Genomic DNA, 15,385 nt, shown 5'->3' with positions numbered 1-15,385 from the left:
TTGTATTAGTCTCTCTTCCCCACAATGAAAGCAGTAAAAACTCTTCTTGTAAGACCATTGGAACAGGGATACAAAGTATCAAATTTCTAACAGTATCTTAGTTATTCTAAGTAAAGAGCAAAAAAAGCAACCCACTGATTATTCTATTTGTATAGGGATTTGGTATCTCTACACCACCAGTTTTTGAAAGGTTAACACAGATGTTTTTTTTTAAAACCCACACTAAAAGCTTCAATTTCTCTTTCCACAAGCCAGCAAAATGTTTACACAATACAGAAGGGTCACAGTACAGATGAAGACAACACAACTCATAGAATTTCCTTATTTATTAAAGAGCAGAAATAAATTTTGCTTAAATTTCATACAAAAAAAACCCAAACATTAAAACTTAGTTTTTAAAGTTTTTCCACTGGAATAAAATTGAGAAATAAGTTGGCTTTTAGAGAATATATTTATTTAAAAAAATAAAAGTAATTGACAAAAGATACCACATTATACTTCATGCTGAGAGGCTCTCCCCAGGCCCAGAAGGCCATCACTCATTCTTCAGTAACACTCGGCCTTCCCCAGTAATGTAAACACAGGAACCCCTTCAACCCAGTCTCACAGTCCCCAGCACTAGCACAGCCACAGGAACTAGAGTGCCATGAGCTGAGCTCCTTAGTAAAGAAAATCTGAGTGAACACTAAACAAGCATTTCACTAAAAGATGATGATTTATTAAAATTATAAAGTAGCAGTCTTGTGGTCTGTAAATAGTTTACATTAGAAATTTTCCATTGCTGCGGCTCTGCTCCCCAGGACAAGTTTATTCAGTATTCAAAGGTAATGACAAAGACAAGGCATTATTTCCTGCATGCTTTCTTGGGCCAAAACCAGTAGGACTACATGTATGTTTTACAGGATAGGACTTGGAATTCCCCTTTCTCACAGAGGCTAGTTAAGGAGTGTTACCAAGAACGAAGACTAGAAGTTATACAACATTGATTATTATAAATTAGATTTGTTCTTATCCACCCCCATTCTTGTCAATGTTTTCTGATTCTTTCCTGCAGAAATATCTGCTTCCTATTTCTTATTACAATAACAATTAAGTCACTAATGATGATTAGAATGTACTGTGGAGGCCTTGATTCTGAAGACATGTATGCGCAGGTGGGAAGCAATCTGATTGCAGACACTGACACAGTAGCGAATTAAATCAAATAAGGAGAAGACCTGCAAAGAAAAGAGCTTTTTAGAATTTTACAAAGTGTTTAGACCTTCTTAAGAGATTTATCTCTTTTCCAGAATCCCACTTAATCCCCGAAAAGCCCAAATGAACATAATTTCTGCAGGTTCCCTTTCTTTAACCATAATATTTGCAAGAGGTTGACTAGCTTACAAGCCATTATTAGTTATGGTTTGTAGCTACTGAAAGTGGGAATCAAATATGACTATTAAATAGACAGGATAATTAAACCAAGAAATGGTATTCTACAAAGCCCTAGGAGGCATTATTGTGTTCTGATGGTCCCAAATTAATTCACGTTCATTACAAATTCTATCAACAACAAGCCTGTGTGCATCATTATTAGATAAACCAGGTTTCCATTAGAAATTACAGGCTGGTTCCTCAAAATGAAGTTACTTTTACTTAATGAGGTAAACAAGGCATACCACTTACCAGAGCAATCCAAAGTACAATATATTCATCAATAAAGCTGTTAAAGTACTGGTCCAGAAACAAAAGGGCAGGACCTATGAAGGCTGTGTCGTGTAGACTCATTTCACTCTTGGTCATGTGTGCAACCTATGAGTAAAAGAGAATTTAGCAGCGTACCTTCACACTGGCTAACAGTGTGGTGCCAGAATTTGTTTTCAGACATTATTCAGCTGCATAAACAAAAACAAAAACTTATTACATAGGAAATAAATTTCACTATTTCAATAATCTGCTATTTTCCACAACTCTTCCATGACTTAGTAAATCTTTGAGATTTGCTGGGTACTTCAAAATTACAGCATATGGGAAGGAGCCTCTCAAGTGCTGGGCTATTTCTCTGACCACAGACCCTCACCAGACCCACCTTCAAAATCTTTCTAGCTTGACAGAATGTGCCACAGCTTGGTCCCTTGGCTATTACTTCAGAAAGTCTGAAGTCACATCTAAACTGTGATGAGGCATCAATCCCAAAGCCTTCCAAACCCCTAATAATTAGAGCTATGCAAAAGCAGGGACCAGCAATCTAAGGAGACAATGAATTCTGCCTCCTGAGAGTTTTCAAAGACTAAATAAGAAGGGATTCTCCTTTTAGGTATTGAGTTCTTTCTATGTAAAGGCTCCCTATTACTTATAGAATCGAATATAAAGGGTCAGGTCGTCAACCTTACCCCCTCCCACCTCACCTTGTCTCACTCTCATTAATTCCACAAGCAGGCCTTGAAAATGGCACCGTGTGCCCCATTTGCCGGCCTCTCAGGTTTCCCTGGCCCTTTCTGAGGCTCAGCGGACACCCCCTTCCTGTGGAGGCTCCCTGGGGCAGGGCTGTGCGTGGTCCCGGTGCTTTGCACCAAGAACTGCACAACCAACATGACGATAAAACTCTTGGTTTTGTGAACAATTCCCAAGGGAGGCAGTAATAACCTAGGCTGACACTGATGCAGGGTTTTACATGTACAGACTGACTTCCCCATCCTTAACAATCCTAAGGTAGGTAATACGAGAGTGACTGTCCCATCAGACGCATGCATCACTTGATATTCATGGAAATACAATGACTCATCTGAAATCACAAATCAAATGGCTGAACTGAAGCTCAAATTCAAGTCAAGGTACAAAATGAACTTGGGAAATGAGAGGCAAGTCTCTCAACCTTCTATCAGGAGAGAAAAATGACCTTTGTACAAGTGAATCTTTGGCCACAGTGACAAGCAGGGCTGGCTGCCCAGAGGGGCAGAGTCTTCCAAGGTCACTGAATGAAGCTGTGATTTTACAGACTCTCCACTCCAGCTTGCTCATGGCTACTTAATCTTGGGCTGCTTTGGACAGGAAGAATCAGAGGCTGGAGACAAAAGGATAAGAATGCAAGGGCACACAGAGGGACTAAGGTCAGAGGACAGACGTATGTGAGGAGGGAAAGGAACAAAGACCCTCACTCTTACATACAGAAAATGTGGAAATGGAAACAAGTTCTCAGAAGAGAACTCAGCTGCCTGCCAATGGCACCAGGACAAACAGGGAAGGTGACTAAGGTCCAGGCTTACTACAGCTCTGAGACTGCTCTAAGGGTGGTGTTCCCTCTCAGCAAAATGTGGTATTGTCCAAATCCTTAAACTGAGGGATGCAGTGACTTCTAGCAACTGAAATGTAAACCTGTAGCTATAGGATATTAGTAACATATCAAACTATAAGATCAAAAGTGAATCTGGATCCTCTTGGACCTTCCTCATCAATAAGCACTTATTAATCATCTACGATGCTCCTGGCATTACTCTAAGTGCTAGGGATACAAAGGATGGCAAAAGGACAGGGGCTGTCCTCAAGGAGCCCACAGTCTAATGAGTGGGGACTACCTTTAAGATACACTTTGAGAATTTGGAGGAAAGGGAAAACGAGCCTGAAGGAGGTCCCAGAGAACTGCAAGATAACAAAGCTTAGCAATTACAGGCTTGATATACAGGCAAAATCTAAACAAACAAAAATGAGGAGTTTTAATTTAGTGCTTACCACAAGTTTGTTAGTGATTTTAGCAGCTACAAAACCAAATGTCAGTATATAAAGACAGGGATGTTTTTCAAAGAGCTGAACAGCTGACTTCTTGTAGATCATTGCAGCTAATGTAATCACTGATCCAATATGGAGAAATGGAGAAAGGACACTTGTTCCCTATATAGAATCAAGAGAAGAAGAGAGTTAACACACTGTACCCCAACAACACCAAATGGATTTGCTGAGAAATCTGAGCAGACTCGGTTCGCCTCAAATTCCAAATCTGAAATTTGTGGAAACTGTGCTTGACAGCACTTTGTTCTTCAGTTGAACAAAGGAGCAGCTGACTAAAGCAATGGCAAAATGGATTAAGTCAAAAACAAAAACAAAAACAAAAAAAACAAAAAACCCCACCCTCAAAAGTAAAACAGGAATTTTCCTGTGAATTCAAACTTACTAAGCCATGCACCCCTAAAGTTATTGTTTGTTTGTTATTAAGTCTAAGGGTGAAAACTGTAAGTTAATATAACTATGGCTATATTTTTTATAAGAAAAAGTTTCAAATGAAAAAATGAAAGTGCAGCTCTTCTAAATCTTAGCTCAAATCAGAACCAGAAATAGCAAGTGAAAGTATACTTACTGCTATGGTTGATCCGTTTTTGCCAACACCACCTGTGAAGATTACACGGAAATAATTTGTACAGGAGAATATGGTCCCTGCTACAGTACAAAGTGCTGGAAAAATTTTCATTTGAATATTCAGCACTGGAATCTTTAATGGGAGAAAGAGAACAAAATTAAAACATGTATAACACAAAATAAGCTTCTTTATATTTGTTCAGTGAATTTAAATACTTTAAAACCAAGTTCCTAAATTTATAAGCATCATCCTCTCCTATATCCTTGTGGCCCCATTTCAGGAATAATAGCTCTCATTTGAAACAACAATAACCAAGTATCTTTTCTCGTTTTTTCCTATCAAGAGACAATGCTGCCACACTTCAGAGAATGAGATTGAACAGCATCAAGTCACATTTGCCTTGACATCTTTTTTTTGGCAAAATAAGACAATAGTAGAAGCTCTTTCATGAGTGAGCAACACAACTAAGTTCCAGTGTAAGGCAAAAGTAGCCTGGAGTGAATCACACAATGAACTCTCGTCAGGCTTTTATGATACATACCCTGTTCCTTTTGACCTCTATTCGCCAATCACTGGTTATTTAAGAGCAGTGGAAGAAAACATTTCAAACATGAGAGAACAAAGTCTTGGGCTGGATTTAAAACATAATGGCTCCTAGAGAAGAATCCTAACCCCACAGAATTGAAGTTGTTAGTACAAGCCAAAGGCCACTGAGGAGGAAACTAAAAGAAAAGCAGGCAAGAAGGCCCCCAACAAATTCACCCAATTATACCTCACTTTACTATGAGCCTAAAAAGAAAAATGCTAACACAACATGTTTTTTCCAGTGGGAGATTATTCACTTCATTCAAGGATTTACTAAATAGTTCCTTTAATCAGCAGATTGTTTCCAATTAAGATTTAGTTGCTGTTAAAAAACAAAACAAAAAAAAAAAAAACTTCATCAATAACTGAAGGAAGTATGCTGACAAGTCTACATAGGAAAGCAACCCTAGCATAGTTCATAGAACTGGGGATTATACCACAAATAGTAGTTGAAGAAAGTGGAGCCATTTAGCATGGAGAATTGGGGAGAACCTGATAGCAATCTTAACATGGGAAAGGCTGTTATGTAGAAGAGGACTTGTTCTCCCAGGCCTCTGAAGGCAAACTTGAAGAAATGGAGAGCAGACAGGGAGGCATGTTTTAGTAAGCTATAAAGAAGTTCCTAATAACTAAGGCTAGACCAAGACAGAATGGGCTGCCTCCTCTGGCATCATAAAAGCTCTTTGAGCAAAGCCTAGATGGAAGACCAGTTGTCATGAATGTTACAGCAGAATCCACTGTTAAGGAGATGGAGACTAGTCTGCAGGGACTTTGAGACTTTGTGCTCCTAATTGATAATCCATCAGACATGTAACTATCATATAAAGTGAGGTATACTTGCAATGAGTTTTTAAAAGTCCATATTTCATTAAAAAGTCCTCTCCACAAATTTCTATCCCTTCCCCCCAATTAAGTTTTCCCTGTAGTATAGTTTTTTGATATCACATCCAATTTTAAAACATGGTGATAGTAAAATGGAATAGAAACATTCTAGTAGTCAATTGCATTCACAGAAGAATATAGATGCAAGATGAAAAGATCACCAACGACTTATTTACCCTGTTTTCTTACAGTATAAAGCAAGTAAGAGTATGAGTGAGAATACGAAATGTAGCCATTAAGATCTGATTTCATTATCAATCCCAATTCAAAAGGGAATAGAGTGTAGACAAAAGCCATATTAAACCTAGGGAACTGTCATTATTTCACAAATGTCTCATTTTACTTCATTCCTTCAAAACACTGAAGAACTCCATTTATTTATAGAACTCTATGACCTCTTGCAAAATTGTACTGCTAAGTTGTTTTTTTCAAAGCATCTGTTGATGTTCTGTTGCACTGTGGAAGATTTTAATTTCATGAATTCCACATGCTGGTCCAGTTTAAAAAATGACAACATTTTCTCAAATTCTATCTGGCACAACACTGAACTGCTCCCTTTACATTTCCCTCTCCCAATTCAAAATTCATTTTCAATTTAGGGGGAACAGTACTGCTGTTTTGAGCTCCTAAAATTAACTTTGTCCCAGCTCAGAAAAATCTTAAGATTATATCAAGTCAATGAAATCTGGCTGAAATTCAATTCACCTCTCACTATATATATATATATATATTTTTAATCACTGTGTTTTCCTCCACAGGGACAAAGAAAACCTTTGGCAAAGACAAAAATGCCATCTTCCCCCATTTTGCAATGAGCACTAAATACAGGGAAACCCCTACACCACACTGGAGCTAATACCCATGGTATAGGCTAACCTTGATATAACAGGCTTTTACTGTACGTAGTTTTTATGTTTTGGGGGACACGATTTGACCCATGGTATACATCCAAATCTGTGTAATAAAGATCTGTGCCATAACAGAGTTCTACTGTATTTAAAATTTGATGAAATCACTTTAGGGTCATGGAAGCTCATATTGGTGCCCTATGAAAGAAGAAAAAAGAATATAGAGCATTAGTATAGCCAGGCAAATTAGTACATGGCCTGGGCCACAAAGCAGAGAAAAGGGCAGCAGGCCTAGAGGGAAAAATATAAGCTGTTCTCCTCCTTTCTCTTACCTTCTCTGTAGAAGAACCATTATACAGGAGCCCAGGCACCCTGCCCTTGCATGAGGGAGGCAAGAAGTCAGCTTCAGAGTCGCAGAGGAGGAAGGACTAGGGCCAGGAGAACTTTCAGCCTCAAGAGTATCTCCCCCAAGGCCTACACTGAGATATAATACTTAGGTGCCACTACTTAACCCACATTTTCTTTTCCCCTTACAATTGGGGGCATAATGACAGTAGCAGACACCTGCAACTTTCCTTTGCCTTAATTTCTCTAGCAATGTCCTTTTGCATCTCAGAAGCAAAGAGAGCCACTGGGCTGTCATCTCTGAAAATATGCTGACAGTGAGAGCTTTGCTGACCACACATTACCTCTAACCTTGAGGACCCCAGTCTCTTTCATGTGGAAATAGGTATCCTTTAAGATTGGAGAGGACAGGTTAGGTTCCTTACGTCAAAAGAGAACTCCTTTGACCACATTTAAGTTCTAATGTGGCTGATGATACTCATTCAATTTGACATTGGAAATGGAGTTAGGATAGAGCAGTTGGTCTTGTGTCTTAGAAAAGGAAAACTGATTTTCTATGTTACCAATGGTATTTACAACGGGTACTGTATTTTACCAATACAACAGCAATGTAATGTGATGGCTGAAAAAACACTATGTACTTAGTAAATTCAAACATAAATAGATATCATCATCATATTGGACTCAGCTACTATCCCTTTTTCAAAGAATTTGGGAATCATATATTTTAAGATGGTACCAAGCCTTATCAGGTATTGAATGATAACCAACAATGTTTTCAAATTGTTGAAATAGTAAGAGTATTTCTAAAACAAGCTTAATCTTATCTCTTAATTTCATCAATAGAATTGATGAAATTGAGGCACACTAGGCTCTGGAAACTTGAGCCTAATCTTACTATTAAAAGAATTTTATCAGAGAAATATTCGTTTGTACACAATTACTTCTGAAACACGTCAAAGAATAAGAGTTTAATATGCAGAAAGCACTCTTAAAACCTTAAAATACTACACATTATCATAAATCAAAATAGCAATTTGACTTAAAAAGAGAAATGGATCTGAAATCCAATTGAGGAAGTATGACTGCAATTCTATATAGACTTATCCCAATATTATGAAGGCCCTGAATTTGTTTTTCATCAAACTGGAATGATTGAAGATGGTTCTGAGGAGTGCCAATAAAATATGCCTTTTCAGTAACAATACAAAACTCCTTTTTCCATATGATAAGAATCACAATTTTCTCAGTTGCTGGAAGTTCCCTCCATCAATGCATATATGACAACTCCTTAACAATTTTGTCGATTGTTTTCAATAATTACAGTGACTGAAAAATTCATCATTCCAGGCCAATCTGCAGAAGAACACCTCCACTAATGGCTAAGCCAATCTTGGGGTAAGACAAGAATAATCATCACATTCAAATTCTTTCCAGTTTGGATGGGTCTGTTAGAGCTAACACTCCCCTGGTCCAGCCTTCATGAATTCTCAGCATTACCACTATGCCTTGAGATGGCACTGGAGTAGAACTTTAGTGAAAGTTAACAAAATCCAAAACCTTTTATGGTCTATAACTTGGTAACTGAATACAAATGCAGCTGTTCAAGAAAAAGGTTCTTATATTTGAAAACAAAACCCAGCAATATAAGGACATTGTGGTCATTCTATTTATCTTGATGAAAATCTGTTTCTACCAAACAAACAAACAAAAGAGCCAGAAATTAAGTCTCAAATTCAGAAGGGCATATTTAATTTTTTAAAAATATAAAACAAAACAAAAACTAGCTAATTCTCTGAAAACAGCTTAGTAATGGACTGCTTGCCTGGGCAAATAGGTATAAATTTCCTGTGTTTAAAATTTAGGTTCTGCTCTTTATATTATAAATCTACTTTCTTTAATACTACAATAAAAGGAACCACTGAATTTGTATTCCCCAAATTTGTCTTTGATTCTAAGGTAGCCAAGTCATTTATCAGTTGTAGCCAACTACCAAAACCTACAAGAAAATTATATTCCTGATCCTATCATATTACCTTCCACTTTCACCATGTATAAATGTCTACAGTGCCAGAATGAACATAGTGTCAAGCTCTGAAATAATATCTTTGCTATTATTCAATAATGAAACCACATGCTCCAAATGTGGCAGTTTTATGTTAATTACAGAAAGCTGTGCTGGGCACTGAATCAGAGAAGGGTCAAATATTCCCAAGTCCCTCCAGAATTTAAAATGTAACTGGGAAATATTTAACAAATATTAAAAAAAAAAAAAAGTTCAGATTTTAATATGTGGATATCTAAATCAATATAATGATCTATCCTTACTACAGTTTAGTGACCTATTTCTATTTAACGTTGACATTACTGGTCCTTATTTTTAATGCACTTCACTTTAAAATCTCAGGACAGAAATCCATGCCAATATGTTAATACCATGAGGACACCGAGGGAAATATTTCCTAGAATTCAGTTTTCAAATTTAAATTAAAAACAAAGTGGTAGAATCTATTTGAGGGCTTAAAGTAATAAAAATCAAGTTCTTACAGACATTATTTGGGGTACTATATAAACAATATGGTAAAAAGGCTTTAAATACTCTACTCGGATAATATATTGGTTGTAGTTTTATTATGTTCTCCCTACCTTTCCCTGGTAGTAAATGCTTAGGGAAGTGTAGCAGGGGCAAATGAAGTGATTTTCCCCCCTCTATTTTGCTTTTAAATTAAACAGAATTAAAAAAAAAAAAAAGGTTTATTTCTAGCTCAAGAGCTTCCTTAAAATAACCATTAAATTACTGGGAGGGGGGGAGGGGTGGAGAGAAGGAGGAGGGGAGAGGGTAGAAGTAACAATCCAGTTACAGATCCAATGATAAGGAGGCAGAAATTGTTTTGCCCAAATCTCTGTACAATATGCTGCCAGCAATTTGTGAAGAAGAGGTATACTATGTTATAGACTTATCTAGATTTTGGATAAGGTGGAAAAACCAAAGGTCTAACAACTGCTTCAAAAAAAAAAAAAAAAAAAGTCCTTTAGCACTGCTTTTAAGGGAAATGTTAATTCTATTCTGGGGGGAAGCATACTACTCTGTCCATTATACTTCTATACTTTTTAAATGTGTAAAAGGAGAGTTTAATGGATTCCATTTATTCAGAAAAGGAAATAAAAAATTTGAACCATCCTCACTTTTGAGGCATCTTGATGTATTACCTGCAGCCCACTTACTCATTTGCAAAAATGAGACAGCCACCAGCTCTGAGAAAGGGCATAAATTCTCAAAGACCTTCAGGATTGTCGTGGAATCAAACCAAATACCCATTGATTGTCAAAAAGGTGACTGACATTCATCATGATTTAAAGAAAAATACCTATGTCTTATTGTTACTGAGGTTTTTGGTAACAAGGAGGATGAAATAACTTTACATGTTACTGTTTAATTGGATTATACAGCATTTGAAAACACAAGCAGGATACATAACATGCATTACATGGGATATACAATGTGAACAAAATTACCATAGATTGCCAAAAAGGTGGTCCTCCAATCACTGCCAGCAAATGCATGATTATTATGAAGATTTGCACTTCAGTCACATCAATTCTAATTAGGTACAAAAAGCCAAAAAAGCAGAATTACTCAAAACAATTTCAAGTTAATCACCTGCAAGCTTAGCAGCTCTCCTCTCTCATGCACCACTGAAAATTCTCCAAAATATTGGGGAAGGAATAGAACGAAATGGAGAACATACCAATAATTTGTTGAGGAAAATTCAAATAAAAACCCATAAAAATTCTTTAGTTTAATTTGATAAATTTCACAGAGCAATAAAAACCTCACCTTTTGTGAAAGGGATTTTTGGACTCATTTTGTGTGAAACAGAAGCAAAACAAATCCAACCAAATGAACAAAAAAGTTCTTTCAAAGTTCAACCTTTCTCACCAAAAAAGAGAACAATTTTGAGTGTTAACTGCCCCAAAAGGAGTGTATGTATGTCATAAATAAACTTATGAAATACTTTGCAATATCAGAGAGCAAAGTAGTTAGAAAAATTAGGCACTTCAATTAAAATGCAATAAATAAAACACTATGTATGACTTTGCATGAACCTGTTGCCTTTTAAAGAATGAAATTGTCCACCACAATAAAAGTGGGGAAAAACAAGCCTTCACACATTATTGTATTTCTTGTTCTCATTAATCATCTACCTAATCACTGAAAAATTCACTTAAGACTTCTTCAAAGTTTTCTTTGAAAGAACTACAATTTAGCTTTGGGAATACTGCAAATGGTGTCACAGTCAAGCAGAAATGATCTTATCAGAAAAATGAGTGCTGTAAAACTTAAAAGCCAGAAAAGTGTTAAGGGAACAGGGATAAAAAAAGATTCAGAGAGAGAGAATGGGAAGTCTATTATTCATTTCTTCCTAAAGGTGTGTTAGAGTAAATTCATGATCTCACGCAAAGTTCGTAGGAGGAACTGGGTAAGAAAGAGGTCTGAGAAAAGCGGAAAGCAAGTGCAGCAAAGGCCCTCAAAGTTATGAGTTTGTGAGATTAACACAATTAAAATTCTCCACTTCCCTGTAACTGACTCTTTGGATTCAAACAAATCCTCCACAATTCTCAGTTCAAAATCACTACTGCTTGAAAATTGATTCTAGGCAGGGAGGGAGTAACTTTGGTACACATACATGAATTAGACTAACTAGAATCTGAATGACTGATGTGATGCATAGAGTCGCCAAGAGACTGAGTAGTAGGCTGGAAAATAAGCAGGGATCAAACATGAGTTGCTCAACCTTGGAGGGGTTAGTGGAGAGGTACACATTTTATAGCTTTTTACTGGATAGACATTTGAAGTAAGCCATTTGGAAGAGAAAGGGCTAAATGTATACAAAACAAAAACGTATGAAAATGACACATAACTCTTCTGCCCTGGTTGAATTTACAACAGTGAATGCAACGTACAAAATGGTTATTGGTATGATCTATAATGTGGTTTTGGCTACCAAAAGTTGGGGTTTGGTCTTCTGAAAAATTCACAATGGACATTCTCTTTGGCAAAGATAGATTTATTGAGGGGGAATAGGTTACAGATAAAATGAAGGGATTTAATAGACATGGAATGGTAAATATGAAATAGAGTGGGAGACCATATATATGAAAGTTCCTCACTGGAACTCACAAGTACCCAGTAGAAAGAAGCACCCCTTGAAGTTGGGGCATGCCCTTAGCTGTTAGGCTAAATTATGAAAGGGATTTAGCACCCTAAAAGATTAAGTTAGCTGAAAGGAGAAGAACCAGGTGGGGTTGAGGAGCATAGTGTAGTTAGGGAAGATACCATGTGACATGGGGGGTGGGGAGGAGGAGTGCAGAGAGAGAGGGGAAAAGATACCACAAGGCAGAATGCTGTGTCAGGATGACCCAAAGAAAGGCAGCAGCAAAGCCATGAACTAGAAGTTGTTTTATAGGGGAAATTTAGCCTCAGGCTCTTGACATAACTTGGATTTCTGAGTGGATTATCTTTAGAGAGTGAAACCAAGGAACTAAATTGATCTCCAATAGCAGAGTCTTCTTGGTTGCCTAAAAGATTTTTTATCAATTCTTCTGCTAATCATACCTAACATTAAAGTCCTCATTAATTATCACTGCAAAGTGCCAAAGAGAAATTAAATTTTTTTTTCTGGACTGTCCCATTTTAAAATGTTCACAATCAAAATCTTTTAAAAAGCATTTTGGCTCTTGTCCTTGCATTTAGACCACCAATATCCTAAAGGGGAGAAGCAGAGCCATCTTGTATACTAGGTAGTTATGGACTGCTTTTTCAGCCTTTTAATTTAAAATACCTTACTTGAGGTTGACTGTTCTCTGCTGTCAGAAAGCTAAAATCTTTGGGACTTGCTGTCTAGCGCCTGAAGATGTGGCACCAACCTTGACTACCAGTGAAAAGACTTCCTGAATTAATGCCCAAGGATATGAACTAAAGCAAGTTTAAGAGAACAAAACTATGTTTTGTGTGCAGACATAATCATAAAACAGTCAATATCTACCCCTTTTTTCCTTTTTCCATGAATAAAAATCTCTGGATTTTTTCATTAGAGCTGCTATAAAGAAGTAGGTCACTTTAATCTCCTTTGAGTCACAAAGAAAAGGAATTGTGTTCAGAAGGAAGAAAACAAGTCAGGAGTTTAGCTTGCAGGATTCGATTTCAATGGATTCAATAGATAGCTTTAAATAAGTTCTGACTTAACTACTTATTATTAAAATGAGAATTGTTGGTTGAAATGTGCCAGTATTTTAAGGCACTGAAGCCAGTTCTCACAAACTACACCTTGTAAAAAAAAGAAGTAGCAAAGCACCTAAAAATTGGAGTTCTTTTCTAAAGAGAACTTTATAAACAGTACTTATACCTTTCACAATTTCAAAATGTCTAAATGAAAACTTTTTGGGCAAAAATTAAGTGTAAAGTTTTAATCTGACGGCAGCTATTGAGACAGAAAGAAATCTGAAATTAGAAAAAAAAACTGATCATTTGTGGCCACTGGCATTTCTCTTTTAATATAAATAGAATTCTAAAGAGGCTGCAAAGGAATAAAAGAGAACTTCATCTAAAAATTCTAGATGTCCTGTTCTGATGTAGTACAATTATTCTTATATTAAAAAGGTAAAGCCAAACAAACTTTCTATTGGTTGCCAGAGAAAAAAGAAGGTAAGAAAAAATGAGTCAAGAAATTTCATCTTCTGTTTGAGGATATCCACATGATACTTTTTTTGTTTTAAATCAATACATCTTTGAAAATGCTATGTGCTAGGCACAGTGTGGAAGTTGGTATGAGAAGTTTACATTCTTACTGGGAGAAAGAAGATACAACTTATATATAGAGAAAAGAAATACAAAGTGACAGGTAAGGATGAAGCAATAGAGTCCCTTGGAGAAGGCAGCTGCACTGAGCGGCTTAGGGGAACACCAAGACAAAGGTCCAGAACCAGGTGAAAGGGAAGTCATGTACAAATCACAGCAAGGAGGCTGCTTGGACTGCAATCAGCCTAGAGAGACAGTTGGAGTTAGGGAGTCACATTGTGGAGAGTAACAGCCCAGCACTCTGGCTTCCTCAACAAGGTAGTAAGCAGCAACACAGACTTGTGCTTCAGGACTATCAATCTGACATTTGTGTGGAGTTCTTGCAACCAAAAGTTGAAATAATATTTTACTGTCAATGTCAAATACCTAAAGCCAAATCCTCCTTGATTGGAGGGGAAAAAAAGGAAGTCTGTTAAATGACCCAGTAGTTTTCCTCCATGAAACGGGGTCCCTCAGACTGAGAGTTAGGGGGGAACTATGGCCTTCTATCAATCATGGGAAGAAACTAGGGATAAAGCCAACAAATGTGAGACAGCTACCTAACTCGAAACACACTAAATGAGCACTTTGAAGGAGAATAAAGAAAGATAAAAATTCAACAAGACTGTGGTTCAAAGGAATGATTTCATCAGGACTCCAACTACAAGTAAACTGGCAACTCACTTGCAATTTAAAGCCTTAGAGAACTGCCTGGAGTCCACGGAAATAAAATGACCAGCCAGGAAATGTCAGAGGTAGGAAACTCATATTTTCAGACTCCAAGGACAGTTCTCTAACCAGTATGGTCCTCTGCCTATCTTGACAAGTCACAGACATCAAAAATGACTGAGGGAAGATTTCAGATCATTTTAAGTAGAGATAAGAATTATCAATATTGTTATTGAGGCATTTCAATTGTGTCTAACTATATATGAGCCCACTTGGGGTTTTCATGGCAAAGATACTGGAGGGATTTGACATTTCTTTCTTCAGCTCATTTTATAGATGAGGAAACTGAGGCAAACAGGGTAAGGTGACTTGTCCAGGATCGCAAAGCTGGTAAGGGTCTGAAACCAGATTGTGAACTCAGGAAAATGGAATCTTCTTTAGACCCAGTTCTCTATTCATTTCATCACCCACCTAGTAAAAAGCTCTTTGCTAGAATCTTTAATAGTTTATGAAAAGTATTTCTCAAAACAATCAAGAAATTGTGCCACTTAATTTTTCTACTATATAAGATACAAGGGTTTCAAAGATTTTTTAAAATAATAACAGCTTTGTATTTAAATACTGGTTTACAATATTATATTAATTTTATACTCACAAGAATCCTGTAAGATGGGTGCTACTATCATCCCCATTTTACAGGTGAGAAAATTGAGGAAGAAAAGTTAAGTGATTTGCCCAGAGCCACACAGTATATTAAGTGTCTGAGAAAGGATTAGAAATCAGGGATCTTTCATATCCCAAGTCCTGAGCACTAGCTACTGTATCACCTCTATGTATATGAGATACATGCATGTATGGGCAGATATACATACATTATGTGCTTATTTA

At 36.9% G+C, this 15,385-nt stretch overlaps 1 protein-coding gene across 2 annotated transcripts in view; it reads right to left on the bottom strand.

Annotated features, from left to right (window-relative positions):
* Positions 1-311: 311 nt before the first annotated feature.
* Positions 312-15,385, bottom strand: part of CEPT1 (choline/ethanolamine phosphotransferase 1) — a 38,901-nt gene continuing 23,827 nt past the window's right edge. The window contains exons 5-9 of one of the 2 annotated variants that reach the window (XM_031967262.1): positions 10,507-10,591; positions 4,331-4,462; positions 3,709-3,867; positions 1,666-1,791; positions 312-1,217 (exon numbers count right to left, since the gene is read on the bottom strand). In XM_031967262.1, coding sequence (XP_031823122.1) covers positions 1,098-1,217; positions 1,666-1,791; positions 3,709-3,867; positions 4,331-4,462; positions 10,507-10,591 — 622 coding nt within the window. In that variant the 3' untranslated portion in view covers positions 312-1,097. The remainder of the gene's footprint in view (positions 1,218-1,665; positions 1,792-3,708; positions 3,868-4,330; positions 4,463-10,506; positions 10,592-15,385) is intronic. The other variant, XM_031967263.1, reaches the window with a different exon arrangement.

Source organism: Sarcophilus harrisii, chromosome 4 (assembly GCF_902635505.1).
Source record: "Sarcophilus harrisii chromosome 4, mSarHar1.11, whole genome shotgun sequence".
NCBI classification, from domain to species: Eukaryota; Metazoa; Chordata; class Mammalia; order Dasyuromorphia; family Dasyuridae; genus Sarcophilus; species Sarcophilus harrisii.
Note: the sequence above shows the minus strand (reverse complement) of the source record. Positions and strands in the feature narration are given on the sequence as shown.